At 44.0% G+C, this 21,041-nt stretch overlaps 1 protein-coding gene across 1 annotated transcript in view; it reads left to right on the top strand.

Annotated features, from left to right (window-relative positions):
* The window catches only part of Tbc1d8-9 (TBC1 domain family member 8/9), a 105,530-nt gene extending 96,149 nt beyond the window's left edge, over nt 1–9,381 (top strand). The window contains exon 29 of the mRNA XM_050185598.3: nt 6,913–9,381. Within this exon, the coding sequence (XP_050041555.2) occupies nt 6,913–7,146 (234 nt within the window). The 3' untranslated portion in view covers nt 7,147–9,381. The remainder of the gene's footprint in view (nt 1–6,912) is intronic.
* Nucleotides 9,382–21,041: the final 11,660 nt, after the last annotated feature.

Raw genomic sequence — 21,041 nt, 5'->3', positions numbered from 1 at the left:
CAGCCACCTGCTTGAAGACCTTGAATTTTCGTTCAGTGATCCATCCAGTGTTGTTTTGGTAGCAAAATACCTGCATACAATATGAGCCGAATTTGCCTCTGCGATACCAATTTTCATAGGCGGCAGAGTCTCTTTGCATGTCCAACAGAGGGCTTGACACTTCCAAAGAAGGCTGGAACTTCGATGTTGGAGAGGCAATAGATGCAATTAGTAGAGATTGATCCGTAGAAGAAGGGCCCACTGTAGAATAAATGTAACATATCAATACTTGTTGGTGGCTAGTTGGTTCGTCTTATTGGCTCTTTCCTGACTAACTTTTTTCTGCCCTCCAGTTGTGTCGTAACATTGCATAGTGCCGGCACGCGTACCTTCCATGATGCACCAACACCTCCTGGTTGTTATTGCGCACCAACATAAAGAAAATTTGCTGCCCTACACAGTGAGCCTGAGATGAATAGCTTGTTTTCCCACTGACACTATTTGATGGCACTGCTTTCCCATGGACAAGTGTGCAATGACATGGTATTCTTGATGCATTTTGGGTTTTCTTTCTTCTTTAGAAAAAGTAAACCCTTACAATGTGTACTTTGCTGGAAACATATTATTCTAATGTCTCTTACGATTCTCCGTAACTCCCTAACCTGGACATCTTGGCAGTTAGAATGACTAAAATGTTTGCTGATTACTTTTATTTGACTAATTGGATGTCAAGGACTAAAAAAAATTATTGACAGTTTCTCATCAAGTCTTCGAACAACACACACTTGGTCATATTGGCATAGAATAAACAGTGTCTTTTATTTAAAGCTTCATGCATGATTTCTGGGAATTTTTGTGCGCAAAAAGCTAAATCCTTAGTGTACAAATGAATGTACTGAAGCCAAAAAAGAACAAAATAAGGCCTGGGGAATCCTATGGAGGTACCCCACTTATAACAATCTTCTAGATTTCAAACAGGCCAAAGCCAAAGCACGATTTATTCGAAGAAAGGCGGAGAAATTATCATGGCAAAAATACATATCTTCAATCAATAGTACAGTCACATCAAAACGAATGTGGGACCAGGTGAGGAATTTTAGAGGAGAGTACTCATCATACACAATACCACTGCTTACATGTCCAGGCACACAAACAACACTACAGGACCAGGCCAAGTTATTAGGTGAACACCTTTACAACACGTCCAGCTCAGCAAACTATTCACATACATTCTTAAAGAGTCGGCGAAGAAAAAGAGACTGCCCACCACTGGGGCTTCAGCTGAAATGTATAATAACCCCCTCACAACGCATGTATTGAACAGAGTTCTCTCTGCCGGTTAAAAAACGGCAACAGGTCTTGACAGTGTCCTCTACACAATGCTGGCACATCTATCTGAAGCATCGGTTAAGGCACTTCTTAAATTCTTCAATAAGGTATGGGAGTCTGGGGTAATGCCTACAGATTGGAAAAACGCAGTAGTAGTGCCTTTTCTAAAACCTGGTAAACCCGCAACATTCCCTAGCAGCTATAGACCCATTGCATTAACAAGTTGTCTAGCCAAATCATATGAGAGCATTATAAACATAAGACTCGCATTCATCCTTGAAATAAGAAGCCTAATAGACAAGCACCAGTACGGATACAGAAAGGGCTGCTCCACCACTGACTATCTCGTGCGACTAGAGCATGAAATACATGACGCGTTTCTTCACAAACAATACTGCCTTGCGGTTTTCTTTGATTTAGAAAACGCGTATGGTACCACGTGGCAATATGGAATTTTGAGAGACCTGGCTGACATGGGAATTCGCGGAAGAATGCTAAATTGTCTATGCGATTTCATGTCAAACCTAACATTTCAAGTATGTCTCGGCACAATACTCTCTCGCACATTCACACAAGGAAATGTCGTTCCACAAGGTTGCATTCTGAGCACGACGCTCTTCATAGTCAAAGTGAACTCTGTAAATAAGATCATCCCATCATCTGTTATGCACTCAAGAGAGAGAGAGAGAGAGAAAGAACATTTATTTGAACCATCGAGGTGGTTGAGATTGAGGTCAAGTGGGTGGTGTCCTCATTCCAGGACTCCACTGGCCATGGCTGCTCGACGTACTTGCTGGACGAGAGCTTCTTGTCCCGTCAGGGTATCGCCGGTCAGCTGTACCTCCCACTGCTCAAATGACGTGCTAGGCGTCTTTAAGTGTTGAGGTTTGCCCCCGCACCCCTACGAGATGTGAAAGAGTGTAGGGCGTGTGTCGCCGCACCAGGGGCAGATGCCGCGATATGTATGTGGGAACATTTTACTGTATCTGTCATACATGTCGACGATTCGCAAATGGCTTGCCGCGCCTCAAACTTACCCACCTGCGAATGACAACTACAAATAACGATAAATAATCTTATGCAGTGGGCTGACAAAAATGGTTTCCGGTTCTGAACACACAAAACTGTTACTGTTCTCTTCTCCTAGAAGCGAGGGTTACACTGCACTCCAGCTCTCACATTGCATGGTACAACGCTGCCGGTCAAAGAAGACTACAGATTTTTAGGCGTAGCTTTTGACACAAAACTGAACTTTCTGGCCCACATTAATGCAACTAAAATTAAAGCAAATAAAGCACTAAATATCCTCAATTTTTTATTGCATAAGCACTGGGGATCTGACCGAACATGTCTACTACGTAAATACTGGTCCCTTGTACGTAGCATCCTCAACTACGGCAGTGTAGTTTACGGTGCAGCTAGGCAGTCCTACATTAAACGACTTGGTCCAGTTCATAATCTCGGCCTACGACTGGTGCCTACAGGACATCGCCAGTACAAAGTTTATACGTTGACTTTAATGAGCCTTCATTACAGCACAGCAAAGCACTACTTGCACTTTGCTATGTATTAAGAATTTGTTCATCACCACAACATATATGCTACAACATCGTAACACAGTGCAAATCATGAGTACACTACACAAATAAACCGAACATGATTCGGCCACTCATCTTACGACACGAACAATACTGTCAGACTTATGATGTTCCTCCCGAAGCCCTGCAGGTTGCCGAAAGGCCACCAAGATTGCCCCCGTGGTGCAATTTTACACAGCTATGTGACTGGACGTTAACACATGTAAAGAAAAAAGACATTTCACAAGAACACATAATACAAGAGTTCTGAGTTATTCAAGGAAAATATAAAAACTACACGGAATTTTACACAGACGGCTCTAAAACACAAGAACACGTAGGTGTCGGGATTGTAACGAAAAATTGGGGAAAATAGCATTCGGATAAATAAGTTTTCTTCAGTGTTTACCGCCGAAGTTTATGCGATATGGATGGCAGTTAAGAAAATTACTATCGACAAGCAGAAGAATGCTATTATTTATACTGACTCGTTAAGTGCCCTAAGATCCCTAAACTTAAACACCGCGTCTGAACCCCTGCTTGGCAATATCTTAAACACAGTATTTAACAAGAAATACGGAGGAACCATACGATTCTGCTGGGTTCCAAGCCGTGTTTGGATAGCAGGGAATAAAGCTGCAGATAGAAGCGCATCCATGGCAGCGGACAAAAAGATAACACACATAACACTTCCATACAAAGACAGTATCCGAGCGGTTCGTAAGGCCCTAGCATCAAAATGGCAACAAGAATGGGACTCGTGCGTAAATAACAAGTTACATATGACTAAACCCCTGCTTCGCGAGTGGAAATCATGCATTCACCAAGAACGGTTCTATGAGGTAATGTTATGTGGACTTCGAATTGGACACACGCATCTAACACCCAATTTTATACTTCGAAACGAAAACCCACCAACATGCGAGAAATGTCATGAAACGCTTACAGTAAGCCACATCATTATGTCATGTCCACACAATGAAACACAGAGGTGGAAACATTTCAAAAATTTGTATCATTTACATATCTGCCTTAATATTGGGCAATGATCCACTAGTGCCATTCACTAGCTTGTTCGAGCTTTTAGATGAAACCGGTTATCTACATAGACATTAAAGTAACGCAGCTATTGCTGCCTTAACACGTTCTACTGTCCTGTGACTGGCGCAGCATGGCCTTAGTCGCTTTTGCGCCATTAAACCCGAATTAACTAATTCTGGGGCATCCTGCATACAGTGTTATCTAGCATTATCTGAGGTGAATGTGGTTTATATTGCTATAAGCGTGTGGTATTTGAATGTTTGAACGAGGCGCGTGAACGCCATCACTCGAGAGAAGAGGAGGAAGAACGAACTGGGCTCGCGCTGTGAATCTAACCGGTCAACGCTCCAACCGCTGTTGGAGATATAACCTGTAAATAGTTGCTCATCTTACTGACTCGTCCTTCGCATAACATTGTGATGGAGGTGGAACATTCCCCGTCCTTGCCACGGAACTCCGAAGCGGCCACACAGTCGTCGTCGCCTCAGCCATGGCTTCCAATGGAACCACCTCGTCGCCACCTACACCTGCGGCACCAACCACAACGTACGTTACGGTTCCTAGTCTCCGTGATCCTGGACATTCTCCGCCCAAAATGACGTTGACATCAACGAATAGCTCAGCATGTATGAGCATGTTAGCCAAAGCCAGCACTGGGACCCTACCATCATGCTTGCCAATGTGATCTTTTATCTGAACGGGGCACCGCGTGTCTGGTTTCGCACCCATGAGATTGAGCTCTCCAGCTGGGACATTTTCAAAGAGTGGCTTCGTGACCTATTTGGCAACCCGTCAGGTCACCAACATGCTGTGCGAAAAGAGCTTGCTACCCGTGTCCAGTCGTTGACCGAATCATATGTCTCCTACATATAGGAAGTGCTCACGCTTTGCCGGAAAGTCGCCAAGCACATGACCGAGGTTGACAAGGTGGGCCATATCCCCTCAGGCTGCCGCATTTTCTTGCCTTATCACGATTCTCACCAATCCACCGGTCTTGGCCCACTTTGATCCGTCCACACCTGCAGAGGTCCGAACCGATGCCAGTGGTTACGGGTTCGGCGCCGTCTTATTGCAACACCAACACCGACACGACCGCGTTATAGCCTACGCTAGCCAGCTCCTGACAACTGCAGAGCACAACTATTCGATTACCAAGCACAAGTTTCTTGCTCTCGTCTGGGCTGTTTAAAATTTCCGCCCATATTTATATGGCAAGCACTTCTCAGTAATCGCAGACCATCACGCGCTCTGTTGGCTTTCGTCGCTCAAGGATCCTACTGGCCGGCTCAGTCATTGGGCCTTCCGACTACAAGAATATCCCTCCACAGTGACTTACAAGTCGGGACGCCAACACCAGGACGCAGATTGCCTTTCTCGCTACCTAGTTGAAGACGCAACCTCTACGTCTGATACTGACACCGACACCTGTATTCTCTCTATTTTTCCACTGCTCCATGTCGCCGACGAGCGGCGCCGTGACCCGTCCTTGCGTTTCATCATTGACTGCCTGGAATTGTCACTTGCTGCCAGTTCCCTTTGCTTATTCACACTTCAAGATGGCGTACTCTACCTCCACATTGTTCACCCCGACGGCCCTGCATAACTCCTTGTGATCCCTAAACACCTTCGCTCGGCTGTTCTCCACAAACTTCACGACCTCCCCACTGCCGGTCACCTGGGTGTGTCACGTACCTACGACCAGATCCGCCGACGCTTCTTTTGGCCAGGGCTTGCTCGCTCCATTCGAAGATACGTAGCTGCGTGTGAGAAATGCCAGCGACGCCAGACACCATCGACACTCCCTGCTGGGCACCTTCAACCACTCGACATTCCCACGGAACCATTCTTTCGGGTTGGTTTGGACTTACTTGGCCCTTTTCCTCTTTCTACCTCTGGGAACAGGTGGATAGCTGTGGCCAAGGATTACACAACGTGCTACGCCATCACCCGAGCGCTTCCTACAATTGGCGCCACAGATGTCGCCAATTTTCTTCTACGTGACGAGATTTTATTACATGGAGCTCCACGACAACTTGTCAGACTGTGGCCGGACATTCCTATCAAAAGTTATCACGGACATCCTGCAGTCCTATGCCACGAGGCACAAGCTAGCCATGTCATACCATCCGCAAACAAATGGCCTCACGGAGCGGCCTCAATCGCACTCGTCCTTCGCGTAACAATGTCTCTTCTATCCACTTTCTCAAACCTGTCTGTTGGGTTGTGCGTCATGGCCCAGTGCTTAAAGGGACACTAAAGGCAAATATTAAGTCAAGCCAAAGTGATGGATTAATACTCGAGAACGTCTAAGCATCAATATTGTTGCGAACAAAGCTTTAGTAATTGAAAAATTGAAGTACATGCAGCACACAATTTGAGACTCCCCCAGGTCATTCGAGCACTAGCCCAATGACGTAAGTGCTCCTCATTCTGTCACTAGTATTCAACCACTCGTAATAGAAAGATCCTTGCATTGCATTATAAGACGGAAAAAATGCTACTCATTATCACGTAGCATTGCGCTGGTTTTGCTGGCTCACAAGACTCGCACAAACTGCAAGTAGCAGAAAATGCCACGTCTATGTGCTGTCATGGAATGCCCAAACGGTCTGTGCCACTTGACCAAGAGCAGCTGCAGCGGTGAATCTAATGCTCTCTCTCTGCTCAGTTTCGCTATGGCATTTCGCACTTAGAGTTACGCTAAAGGGGTGCGGACCCTTCTAACATGATTTTCACTTAATCTAAATCTTTTCTTGGCACGAAGCAAGTGCTCCAAGTTTTCTGGAATGGTATTTTAACGGTCCATAATTGCCTTTAGTGTCTCTTTAAGACATTTGTTAACATCGCTCGCCAGGGCAGGTGGCAGGATTCAGTTGCAATCGGTCGCCGATTTAGGGGCTAGCGTGGCCCAGTGTCCTCATTGCAATGCTTTGCATAACATTGATTGCCACAGTGTCGCATGATTTTTTTTTTCCCCTCCTTGCAGGAGACTCCCCGAGATGGCAGTGTTGCGGCGGCGACCGTGTCGTCGGACATTTGGGACCGGCACTGGCACATCAGTTTCCAGCAGTTCCGTGCGTGCCTGCACAAAGACGAACACCTAGCACACTTTTTCGACTCCAAGACGGCTGTGTCCGGAGCACTGGAGGCGCTTCGCAGCAGCCGGCTCCAGCAGCGAGCCTCCACCATGCCTCCGCTTACGGGTGCTGTCAAGGTCTGAAGAGGCTTTGCAGTCCCCCCGGTGTGCCAAGCTGGGTCCGTACTGTGCTGGGACACTGTGCTGAGGAGATGTGATGATTTGAACGCTATAGTGGGGACAGATCTGCAAGCGAGTGCTGCCAGTGTGCCATGATGCACATAGCCACTTAAAGAGGAAAGGTCTATAAATATTCGTCTGTACAGCAAACATTGTTTGTAAATTGTTGATGGCTGTGACCTTGTTGACATGTTGTAACCTTTATACAGCACAACCCAAGTACTGCAGCGTCTCCTGGAGCTGTAGGAGTCCCAGCGCCGCAAGTCTCATGTGAGAAAGGACGGCCTTGCAGCAGGTGACAATCTAGCTCCCACTTGCAAGACGCTCTGCAACGCCGTGCTGCAGCAAGCTTTGAAGAAGAAAGCAGATGGCTGTCCATTATGAACATCCTTGCATAGCTGAAGAATCTGAGTATTTGAACATAACTGCAAAACATCCCTGCAGAGAACATGTGTTTCAGAAGCATCTGGAAGATAAATATGCATGCATCTACACCCTATGGACAGGCTGGCGTTTTCTGTGGAACAAGGCTGCAGAGCGCTGGTGAAATTAGCGGTCGGAGAGGATGATGCATAACAGTTTGATTTCGGCATGGCTGTCCAGCAATGCTAAGAGGTGCATGCTTCGCAAGAGCTGAGATCACTCTGAGCTCCAGTTGTCTGTACATCTCGGACAGCTTCTTCACTGAGGCAAGCTCTGTACTGTGGCACCCTTGGAAGTTCAGTGAGACTTATCATTCTAAACTTAAGCTCCTGCTTCTGATACTCCTTTTGTGGCCAACTCCAGAGGGGGCACGAGCCAAGTAAAAGGGGCAAGAAATCGCAAAACTGGAAATCCTTTCTCATATGATTGTTAACCTGTTCAATGCTGAACCAAGTTGGAATTTTTCAGAAATTGTTACTGCGTTGCGCTGCTGGAAGTGGACTGCGGCGCCTCTGCATCACGCACCATTGCGCCATTTGCCGGATGAACATTGTGCGGATGTGCTCTTGCAGCAGCTGGAGAAAGTGCCATGGACCAAGAAGTGATTTCGCAGTGTAATTTGTGTGAGCTGTGCTCTGCTGGTGCCGTCCTTCGATTGAAGTTCTAATTTTTTTATGCACCACGAGAAAGAGTGCCTGTATGAAAAGGTACCGTTTTGCGTTGCGTGGCCTGACCATGTTTATTGAAGCTCTGACCAGTATTGGGCTGCCTGCACATAGCAGCTCGCATTTCGGAATAGGCCACCCTAGGCCACACTGGTACACTCTTTTAAAGACTTACACCCTGTGTGGTATAAAACTGCACCTATTTTCCACCCTTGTGTGAAGTTACACCCTTTGCGATGTTATCCCTTCTACATTGTAAAATTGTGCCTTTCGTGCTGCAACATTGCCGTGCAGTGATAATGACCATTTCTGAGTGTGTTTGCTTTTTCATTCTCTTTAAATGCTTCTCGCCTTGTACTTTCTTCTTGAGGAGACAGTGGGATGCTCACGAGATGCATAGCACTACTTGCAGGAAAGTGACGGGCACACAGCGTTGATGGGGAGAAACGCGTGCATGAAGACAATATTGTTGCGTGGTGAAAATTGTGTCCCGGAGGGTGCAAGCTTTCAGACAATGCACTGTGTGGAAGTCACATTCTTGATTTATATCGGCATGTGGGGTTTTATCTGCACGATGTCTGCTCGCACTTTATTGGAATCTTAACCGGCATGCATTTGCCAACAAGCCAAAGCCATTATCACTTCTGCAGTGCTTGCGCCTGCTAATTGTTGCATGACCTAGAATCCCGATTGATGGAACTCTTTGAACTTGGAAATGACCACATGAATTTCGAAGGCTCCTTTAGTTGCTCCATAATTCAGAAGACATCAACTCTACATAGCCGCTGCATGAATACTTGTCTTCTGCCAGAGGAGCTGAAGGGTTTTCTTGTAATTTTCTTTCCTTCTTCTCATTTCTTTTTTTAAATCTTATTGTGTTTCCATCAACCATAATTGACCGGGAGCCACAAATGTCTGTTGTGGCTCCCTACATCACTCACGGGCCGTTCAGCAATGTTTACTCGCTCATACTGCCCTATCTGTTGCCTCCAATATGGCAGGTACGCTGCTCAATATCGCACATCTAGAATTCGACGTATGTTGAATGATTTTGCTCATGTATGTGTGAAGTTTGTCAGTGGTGTCATAAATGCGTGTCACTGCATCCGTATTTTTGGTTGCACACCCTGTCTATCCGTTGAGGAGGGGGCCAAGGTGGCAGGCAACCCAATTTGAGGAGCTCGTGGTCACGTACTGAGTGCTGCAGTCTTCTTAAAACAAGGATAGACACAGCACTTCTAGTTATTCCGCTTCCTTGTTCACTGTCCTAATTGTTGCACCGAGGCGTAGCATTTGACAGCAACTCTTATAACTAATGCCATGTTACCAGTGCTACATATGGGGGCAAGTACTCTCCCATTTTGTCCAGGATATAATGCAATGTATGTACTGTTGAGGCAATGCTAAACCTGGGAAGAAAAATGAATCGGCGGAAAGAAGAGCGGCACCATCTACAGGCGCAAGGACAATACGCCTATTGCCGAGCGCAGCTAATGGATTGCACCACCATTGGTTGCACTGACAAAAAAATATTTGTTGATATAGAAGCGTTGCAGATGTGCACTTTTTATGTTTTCTGGGTAAGACGGGTAGATAACACACACAGACATGCATTGTTGGCAAAGTGCAGATTAGGACTCGTTGGTTGGTATGGAATTATTACAATTAACGGCATGAAAAGACACTTTGAAACAAAAGAGGCAAGTATGGTGGTGTCCTCGTCTCTCCAAGAGTGTTGTTCAATTCTGTTTATGTGCTGTTAACTGTAATTTAATATCTGCTAGAATGCACTAAATATTTTGCGGATCCTTTTAAGATTCACGGATGTAACAAGAGGAAAGGCTCTTGATGGATTAGAAAGATTTTAAAGAATAAAACGTATATGATGTAAACAAGTAACGCATAGTACAGGAATCGAGTTATCTTCAAAACATAGTTCTGAATATAATGATAGGTGGTTTCTCAGGCTAATACACAGAAAAAAAAATGTGCAATATATTTGCACAAATAGTGATGCTAGCTAAAACATCAAATAATATGATAGCAATGTTTCCTGTGCTTTACAGGCAAATCTGAGAAGAGAAATGTTTTTTATGGGGTGGCATTTGTTGATGACAGCAGCAAAGTTTTCACGGGATGAGCTTTTCAAAAAGAGGCTCGTGCTTTGTGGAATAAAGTGCAGTGTTTACATTGCATAACGCTCATTTCAATATAACAGCAGTGGCAGTCAGTGTTGCAATTCTTTTCTTTTTTTTTGACAAAGCTTATACAAAAACGAAATTCAACACCTGCTACAACCCACTACATCTTTCACAGTTTAGCTGATCAAGATTTTATTCAAAGCACCAAAGAATTTGCTGTCCGTTGAAAGTGTATTTTGACCACTAAGCACTCATTGAACCCTCGCGGGTCGAGCAGGTAAATTTGCTGAAATTAACTGTTTGGGTAGGGTGTTAAACAAAACTCAATGCCAAATGCTATGTCTGTGTAAGTTTTGAGCTCAAATCAGTTTTATTTTAACCAGGTTGTCAATTTGTTCGGCAGTGCTCAGTACATGACTCACTCTCGCTTGGAACTGTCCTTGCCCGCAGCTTATTTATTATCATGTGCCTGTTTGTTGAACACTTATTGCTTGCCTATATATTTCCAGGTTGGAAGATAATGCCAGGAACATACTTTGCATTATTACTCTGATGTGTGGCGTGACATTGTTCCGCAATCATTTCCTGAACATGTTTCCGTCATTGCACATCACACCACGAAAGAAAGAATTGCACCACTTGCTTACATGTGGAAATGCAGAACCACAAGTGGCGTGCAAGTTTCCAGTTAATGTTAGTTGTTCGCATTCTGTTACGGCTCAGAAGGGCATGGTTTCAATGCAGCTGCTTTACCGGCAGATTCTGGCCTTGCATTTTGACCGAAGCACAAATCCTAACCTGCGCTGCAAAGCTGGCAAAAGCCACCGCTTTTTGTGACAGTGCCTGTTTGTGATGCTGCATGTGTTGATGAAGCCTAGCTGCGTGCTTTTTCGCATGTTTGGTAGCACAGGTTAAGAGACGTTTGCTTGTTTAAAAGCATCAGCAGAAGCCGTACTTGACCTTGCCTTTGCATATGAACGTGTGGTTACAGCAAACAAGCCTCGTAAAGTTGCGTGCATTACGTAGGTGCGAGTATCATGTTAACTGGTTATAACCAAGATGTTGCTTTCGATGCTGAAAGCAAGATCAAAGATGTCTTTGCCATGCATGCATTTGGCTTTTTAGGCACGCACCTGTTATAGCTCACGTCAAATATTTTATCAAAAAGACTAGCACGGTCTGTGCACAGTAGTAAAAGACATGTTTATAGGCATATATTTTGTTACACAATACACTGAACATGTAATCTGTGTTCTTGTGCAGGAATTTTAACAGGACGACAAGTACAGTGCTCACTTAGCTCCGGTGCGCATTAGCCAAGGTATCCTAGAAACTAAACCACATATATTAACAGTTATTAAACTTTGATCATGCATAAGCGGTCCATGTAAACTTACCTTTTATCTCATGTGTACTGCATTAGGAAGAATATGTCTAATGCATGGCAACCAGCATTGCCATGTTAACAAAGTTTATGTAAATCTTGTAGCAGCCATTTTAATCTAGAATTTTGGGAATCTAGTCATAATCAATAATGTTCTGCTCCAGCACATCTCTTATTACTGTTATTTTTTTGTCCGCATATTGATCTGGATTTCTATTCAACCTTCTGCAACTCTGCAAGCTGTCCCAGTGAGCATGCTTTAAACACCTTCAAACACAGTCTCGTTTAAAAGAATTTAAGCTCTCCACATGCAAAAACCTTTGTGGCAGTTCATCTCTGAATATCTGTGAATGCGAGCATTGTCAATGAATGTCTAAGTGCAGCTAACCACAGTCAAACCTTGTTATGACAGTTTCAATAGATTAAAAAATACATTCATTATATCTGGCATTCACTATAAGTATGTATTTGTTGCGCATGGATAGTAGCAAAACATTCTAGATTTACTTCACTATATCTAATAAATTGCATATCCATGTTTACTATATCGAAGTTGGACTGCGTATAATTGATGATTGCTCCACAATTGAGTTATAATGTTACTTTTTGCGTGTGTAGCCTGGATATTGGAACTAAATTAACCCCTCATTATAGTGAATTCAATTGGACAGGAAGTGGCATTCGTTATAAACTGTACTTTGTTAGAAGCAGAGATGCCCCAAGAGAACCATAGAAATGCTTCCAGTGCACTCCAACGGCCTGGGGACTTGTAAAACACGTACTGAAGCATAACAGACTGATATGAGGAACCAACCAAAGCTTGTGTGGAACAATAAAATGAAACATGTGGTTATTTATTGTGAAAATTACAGAGCATTTAGGGTACATTTCAATTATCTGTACATTTGTGTAAAAAAAAAAAATGTATCTTTCAACAGGACATTATTCATGAATGGGCTGCATATTTTGAGGTTAGGAAAGTACAACAGGGTAAAAAAGGTTGTCACTGGGCAAAATTGCCACACGATGACTTAGTAGATTGGTTGTGCACCTGAAAGAGATTTGTAGAACTCAGGTTTTTTCGAACTGAGTGCATTCATCCTAACATTTTTTTGTAGGATTCAGTGTAGCACTCATGATGGATTTTAGATGAATTTGTTCAACTGGAATTTTTGTTCAATGGAATTTCCATAAAGTGATGTTTTACTCTTAAATAAAGGAAAATTTTATGGGAGCATGATCGTTATAAGTACATAATAAAAGTGCTTCAGTGGGGATGAAACCCAGGCCCTCTTGATTTTGATCCTGACGTTGCACCAGTTGCATAATCGGGACATCTTAGCATGCACCAAGACCATTCAATCTTTCGTAATTCAGTGCACTGCTTGCGTGCACTGTACCGCACCGCATTCCAGTGGCTACAACGTATGACGGTGGGGCATTCCATGGAATAACACTTTGATGAGGGAGCTCCATGTAAAAACCTCTTCCAGCTAAATCACTGGCTTCATTCCTCTAAATTTTTCCCACAGGCAGCATTTGGTGGTTGCTTAGTAACGCAGTAGTGGTCGGCTTCATTCACTTTACACCAGGTGTTCACATCATTTGTGACAGTACCAGAAAGTTTGAAATAGCTATTTTCTCATCAGAAGGGACGGGCGCCATCAGGAGCTCACTGTCCTTCTCATTCCAAGTTCTTTATCGTGAGCGTTTCGTCCTCTGGAACAGTGCTGAACACCATTCCTCTCACTCGAAAAGTTCTGTTTTTGGTGCAACATTGCCACAAGCAGCACATACCTCTTGACTCATTCTGGATAGAACAAGCGGTGTATACTACATTCAAACATGTTATGCAAAATTCAGCGCACAGTGCAAGATTAGAGCACAGATGAGTTGGGGGTTTAATTTTGAAGAACAGAAGTCGTATTCTAGGTTGTTTGCTTTCGGGGATTTAATCACTTTTCATCAGATATTGCATGACTATCAGTGAATGCACTAGCATCCACGAGCAACAGCATTTCTGGCACGATGCCAAGAATGTTGTCGTTCTGAACAGTGCAGTAATAGCTGTCGCCCATCCAGGTAGGCCACGTCAGTGTGTCTAGTGCTAGTCATGCAAAGTCTCGCAAAATGGATTGACAGGGACTATAGCCTATGTTTTCAGTGTGTTCCCTTGTTAACACAACATTCAGTAATGTCATGACAAATTGTGTGTGATAGCAGCGATGAGAGAGAGAGAGAGCATGCTCAGAGGCATGCACAATTATCGCCTGTAACGCTGCAAGTGTATGCGGCAACGATCAACCTCAGGTGGTTGTTTTTTGTATGCTAAATACTTTCTCCAATGAAGCAGCGGTGCAGCATTTTCCTCATAGTTCGGTGCAGCAACAAGGTTTTTTGCTTTTTTGAATTTAAAAATGGGTGTTTTCTGTTATATCAGGCCAGACTGTACAGTCAGCCAGAAACATTTACAGGTGCACGGGATTTTCAAAGAAGCTTGATTCCCACGAAGCCCAGGCTCATAGCCCTTAATTCAAAGTGTCGACCTGTAGTATATAATTCTTGCAACCTGTACAGTGATCCATTAAAAATTAGAAGCGCCATGCATTTACAAAACTGAAATTCCTATTTGTCATAGAACCTGTGTCCCGTAAACTTGTGTGGATCACTGTACATACAAGAACAAGTATACGCATGTGACTGTGCTCTGCTTCGCCTCCTCACTTTCACTGGAGGAATGAGGAAATTCTCAGAGGTGGTGTCACATATAGGAAGGTTTGCGCATTCCACGCAGCATTTGTGCATGATGTTTTCACTGCAGGCATGCGCACTTGTTGAAAGTGATGGTTTGTGTGTTTAGCAGTGTTGTTGATGCCCTTGTTTGTTGTGCTTTGTGAGGCAAGCAGTGCGAGAGGGAACAGTTGATCAACACTGAGATTCTATTTTCATGTTACTGGCACTTTCCATACTGCTGATCACCTCTTTCTTCTTACAGTGGTCTACCTTCTGTACATGTTCTCACGTAGTCTTTCTTGAACATATGTTGGTCTTTCCTTGTGAAGCATTTTTCATTGCATAAAGAGTAAGCTGCTAGCACTACATCACAATGTAGACGAGTTTGGGAACTGTTATGGGTGACGATGGGACCACTAGAAACCACTATTGGTTCCTTGAGCATTGATCGGATTTTTTTTCTTGGTCAAGCTTGTGCTCTGTTATATCTGTGTCATTTTTTTCTTCAGTCCTCTTAAACGGGTGAAAATATACTGTTTGCACAACTCTAGCATGGTTATTAAGATAAGTTTGTTTCTGCTTGCATGCACAAGGAGTAGAATCTACGACACTGAAACTGGCTGGTTTATTGCTTGTTAGCAAAAGTGAACAACAGTGCATTCCTTGAAGGGAGCATACCATATGGGTAGCAGAAAAGTAACGATCACACCTTGAGGAGCACTGCTGACATTATTTTCTGCAGGACATGGCGCATTGAACATTGTGTGCCTTGCAATGCAGCTTTTACTAGTCGTTTGTAGTGCTTAGCCAGTTCTGTGGCCTTCTCGATGACATTGGTCTACATATTCTGGAAATGCTATCATTGCAGTGCCGCCATACCCGTATTGCTGGTGTTACTTCACTCCGAGTTCTTGGAAGAAACATCAAAGTGTCCCTAGCTAAGTATTTTAAAACTAAAATGCACTAGGAAACGATGACACAAGTGGTGATGCAGGCTACTCAATAACACACTTTAAACTGATTTTTTTTTTTCAAAATTATCGTTTCTGTCCCTGCTTGTGTCATTGTCTTTTTCTGCATTTAAGCTTTACAACATTTGTCAAAATTCTCTCTTTGTGACAAATATGCTAATCAAGATTGGCTGCCCTGGTTTGTTTGTTTTCTGCTTTTCTTTTGGCACCTCGAACCTCTGTTATTTATACAACTTATTCAACTTGCTCCTAGGAACTAGAAATACTTGAATCATTTATCTGAAGTTGAATAAAATGCAGTCCAGAACAAGTATATTTGATGTGCACATCTGGTTGTGTTGGAACAGATGTATTACTATTAGAACTAATACAAACAGACATACATAATACCCAGCGTAACTTGTAGTAACTGGGTCGGCAGCATCATTTCATCAATATGCACAATAGCCTGGATATCAAACATCAGCATGTTGAGGCTTTTTATGCCTTTATGAATGACGTCTAATCCACTGCTCTTCAACTGAATTGCTCTGGCCAGGCAGCCAGAAAGTAATGTGCCCACATTTCGGTGTAGGTAAAATGCAAAGAAATGCTAGTGCATTCAAATTTGGGTGCAGTTTAAAAACCCACTGCTCATCTTAGTTAGTGTGAACCTTTCAACTAGGTTGCCTCTCGTAGCTTTGGGACATTAGACTTTACTAAGTGAAAAATGAAAATGCATAAAGATGCAGCGAACCATCCGCAATTTTTCTATATATTTCAATTAACCGGGAGTTCTGAATTATTGGACTTCAAATTATTGCAAGTCCGCTGTACTTGAAAATACGCCAGTTGTGCATGTAGTCCAGCAAAGCGTGGCTAATGTTTGTCATAACCGCATGGGTATTTCACTGCTAATGTTTCTAGAGACGTCATAATGAGACGAACAAGGATTATGTGCAATTCTTTGCTTATTCTGTGCTCATTGTTCTCATTTGCCTTTTCCCCATATTTTCACGTAGTTACCTTGGAAATTTAGTCGAGGCAACTCTGGCGCTGCAGTCGTTCATCAGCTGCCATGGGAATGAAGTGTGGTACACGGATTTGTCTAATCTTTAAGCTTGTGGCTCCAGACGTTCCCACGGCATTATTTGTTACAGTTTATCTTTTGAAATTCAAGAGCCTCGTCTTTCTAATAGCAAAAAGCAATAAGACTCGGCGGATCTGCATAATCATTCCATGTTGTTGCATTTATAATGGAAGATTTGTCAAACGCAGTCAACTTGCAAAGTCACTATGTCATTTTAAGCCAGGAGGACAAAATTTAGGCAAGTACATGTAGTACTCGGCATTCCCTAAGTGGATAAACCGGCATGCTTGCAGCTCCCACAGACGCAAGCGCAAGAGTTTGCTGCAGTGATTTTTGTAGGAGACATACATTTTAGTGCCAACACCTGTAAAGTCGGCGCTGTGAGGCATGTGGATTTTTTTACGGACTTTGCACCGTGTGCGTCTTGCAGTGTAAAATGTTGACATTGTAGTGTGTTTCACTGCCTGCTGTAAAAAGTAACGGCTCGTGCACAGTGACTTGTATTTTTATTCTAACATTCTTCTTTAATTTACTACGCTTACTGCTACTTCATTTGCACTTAAGTTTTACAATGAGATAGGATTTCACGGTCCACATCATTCAACAAAATACTTCGCTTTATTGCTTGCCCAGTTCATTGGGGGAAAAGATTGAAGACCATCGTACACACATACAACGACATAACCAGTGCATATCTAAATGCCAGAAGGATATACCCACCGCCGAGTCCCAAATTGAACAGGAAGCAGGCCGTCGCCTGGAGACAACTCCAGACGAACACCTTCCCTAATCCATTCCGTATGACACGTATCTTCCCAGATAAGCATCAGGACGACACGTGCAAATTGTGCCAGGAAGGACCAGCAACACTCAAACACATGCTGTGGGAGTGCAATGTAGTTATAGGAAGGATGGCAGTTGCTCCGGAAACCCTGTCGTCAAGGTGGGCCGCTGCTCTGCACAGCTCAGACTTCGGAATCCAGACATGGGCAGTCCAGCAAGCCCGTGAGGCGGCGTTGAGGCAGGGCCTTGACGTTCCCCCGCGGGAGACCTGAGCCCGGGTCACGTTAAACCTTGCCGGACGTACAAGAAAGTTGTATCCATCCACACATCCATCCATCGTACACACATAAGCGAGCTGCCAGTTCCGTCCGGTTTTGCCGGCCTGGATAGTGGGGTGCAACAGGGGTAACATCGCAACCTGAGCTCTTTCATGTCTGTCCTATATCAATAACGCGAAACTGTCTTGTAATCTTGTCAAAGCGGGAAGACAAAATGAAATATTTGCGCCAATGCAAGCCTGCAAAGTTGTCCAATCCGACCTGCCATCTACACTGTTTTCTTTAGTTGCCAACACTTGAAACTAGTCCATGTCCATGCAGCAGCTTGCTCGTGTCAATGCGGTGGTGGTTTCCATTTTTTTTATTTTCTTTATTTTTTCAAGGTGAACCAGGCAAGAAAACAATGCCATGAGTTCTGTTGAACAATGTGGCCCACAAAGCGCAGTTTCTTTGTGAAATTATATAAATTTCATAATTTCCTCATGTCATCACATCACTGTCTTGCTCTCTGCCGTCCTCAACTGCGCTTTCCCTTCCTTGGCACCCATTCTGTAAATCTAGTGATCACCGGTTATCCACTCTATTCATTAAATGGTCTGCCCAACTTTTTTCTTGGTCTTAAAATATAAAGTTCTTATAATCATCTTAATCTGAACTAAAGATATGGAGGACACTTAAGCTTCGTCTTTAAGAGTGGAACGTTGCAGCATTCAAAGATCCCCGACTGCTTCTCAAGCTTTCTGGCAACTGCAGCATATGTAAATGTTATGTTTACCAGGAAGTGCTGGTGGCGAACACTATGCACGAAGGCGGGCTTTCTGGTAGACATGCGGCCTCTTGCATAGGCCGCGATGCGGCGAAGTCGAGCACCATCTGGAGGTGTTGCAAGAAAGCGTGTGCACTGCCACGCGCAAGTGGCAGACACCGTGGCCGGTCTATGAATGGTAGAAACTCTGGAAAAGGGGCTTCTTTTCGTGTAACAGAATTATGTTTTCCCATATTGTCAAATTACAATGCAACACTATCTTGTCTGTAGGTTGTGCGTAAATCATCCTGTACGATTTTTCTACTTACTTTAGCTTGAGAAATTCAATTCAGTAACTTCCTTGCGCCACATGAAGGGCTGGGTATGGATGGTTAGAAAATATTTTCGCCGGAACGATGTCTGACGTTGGACGTGAGATGCCGGCTCTTCTGCGACACGGGGCTCTTAACACTCTCGCATTAAAATATTGGCTGCCCCGTTTGCTCTCATCAACACCACTGTTATCCTGTCTTCTAATGTTATGCAACATAGTTATAAAAAAACTGCAACTAAGCCAGAAGAATGCAAGCATTTTTTTTACTTGAAAGTCTTGCAGTAAGCAAGGAGAAAGTGTAGCGAAGCAAGGACTGCAGCATGCACTGCATTCTCACCTGTGCTGAGCACTTCTTATAACTAAATTTAAGTAGCGCCATTCATTGTCGACTTCTTCCACCTCTTCTGAATGTTTCATTGATGGCTGCAATCATGTGGCAGCAGCATCATGTTGAATGTCCACAGGCTTGTATTCACTGATTAGTGTCTACGTAGGTCAGATCAATGCAGTGACACCATCTCGTCGAAAGTTAAGCCTACTCATTCAACAGGACAAGTAAAACATCTGATACAAAAATACCGTCATTGTATCCAATATTTGATATAAGTGTATATTTGTTGCACAAGTGATGTACAAGCATATTCAATTTACTTTGTTGCACAGTTGAGCCTCTTGTACAGATATGCGGATAGAAGACGTGCATAATTAATTGTAGGTTACAATGAAATAAGTACAAAATCTCGTTGGTCATGCTTTGCTTCAGTGGAGTAGTCTCCCGCTATAATGAAAGCAAAAGTGCGCGATTGGATACTGTCGGTTATAACAATTTTTTAAAGTTATCTCAAAATGTGTATTCTGGTAGCAATAATGTAAAATACAGTGACCGACCAATGTTTAGTACGTCTCGTTTTTCAGACATTTGGCACCGCCACATGACCCTGTCCTCACTAACGACGACTGAAATTTCGAGCGTCGCTGTGGTGCCGCTGGATTTTTTGTACATGATCCGCGCTCGCGGTGCCGCAAACATAGCGGCCGTGAACGAATTTGCCGCCACGTCGACATGGCACCAAACCGACGAAGCGGAGATGGAATTAGGCCTAGCGGTGAAAGATATCATAGACGGACTGCCTGCGGCACGTGACAAAACGCTTCACGGGAAGCTCGCCGTCAAAGTGTTTGTACCTGAAAACCTCATCGGCGATCGAGCGTGAGATCACGCGCATAGACTAGACAGACGGCAGCAGTAGCAGAGTTCGGCCCTGGGTGCGGCCGAAAATCGCCTGCGGAAATATGAGTTGCCGTGTCCGAAAATCGGTCGGTGGCTACTCGGCTAGATCAATTTCAAATAACATCCAAGATGGGCATGTGCGTTTTCGCAAGCGGCCGGGTGGTTGGTGGACCGCAGTGGCCAAACCAACGCATGGCGCAGAACGCGATGTAAGCTAGTTGTTCCCATGCGCACGTGGACGGACCACCAAAATCCTTTCTGGCTTGCTCGTCTCGATGACTTTCTCCATATTTTTTTTTTCTCGCTTACGTTTGCGCTTTCACGCAAGCGGAGGTTGTGCGGAAGAGTATCACGTTTGTGCTTCTTTCGCAAGGTATGAGCCCGAATCGCGATTTTCTTTCTTTTTTGCCAATATCAGCGTGTATGCTTATAACAAGTATCGGTTGTAAGAAAGGTATTTTCGTATGTGATATGCAACTTCGTCATAACGAAATTCCACTCAATCCATTTGTCTCGATTCGAAAAGGGGCTAGCGGAAATAGGGGGAGCGACATGGGGAAAAGGGGCAGGATTAGATGAGATGCACATGTGCGCGTGCTCAATTCCCACTATACCCCAGCCCCTCTTCCCTCCGTTAAAACAGCAACAATGTAATCCACTTATAGCGAAATGCGCAATGCAACTAACCCGTTTGCGCCATCAGGAAAGCTGCGAGGCACCGGTAGCGAGAACAGCTATAGGTTTTCAGCCTAGATATGTTAGTCGGTCTTTTAACGGAATACGAAGTTTCTGTGATTCCTTCAGCAGCGCGCTACTGGCCCACCTATATGTATCGTAAGTGATATCGTTAGGAGACACTATGAGTCTCTTCGCACGTGGTTCTAGCATCCATGTAGCGACTCGCGTTTTAATGCAATCTTGCAAAAACACCCGTGTACCATGCATTGGGGGCACGTTAAAGATCTCCTGGCGGTCAGAATTAATCCGGAGTTCACCACTACGGCGCGCCTCATAATCAAATTGTGGTTTTTGCTCGTAATACCCCAGAATTCAAACTTGTGCAACGACATATAGCAGTGGCGGGAAGCTCAAAAGTATGTTT

The sequence above is a fragment of the Dermacentor andersoni genome, chromosome 8, assembly GCF_023375885.2.
Source record: "Dermacentor andersoni chromosome 8, qqDerAnde1_hic_scaffold, whole genome shotgun sequence".
In the NCBI taxonomy this organism is placed as follows: domain Eukaryota; kingdom Metazoa; phylum Arthropoda; class Arachnida; order Ixodida; family Ixodidae; genus Dermacentor; species Dermacentor andersoni.
The sequence above is the reverse complement of the archived record's forward strand: the minus strand, read 5'-3'. Positions and strand labels throughout refer to the sequence as shown.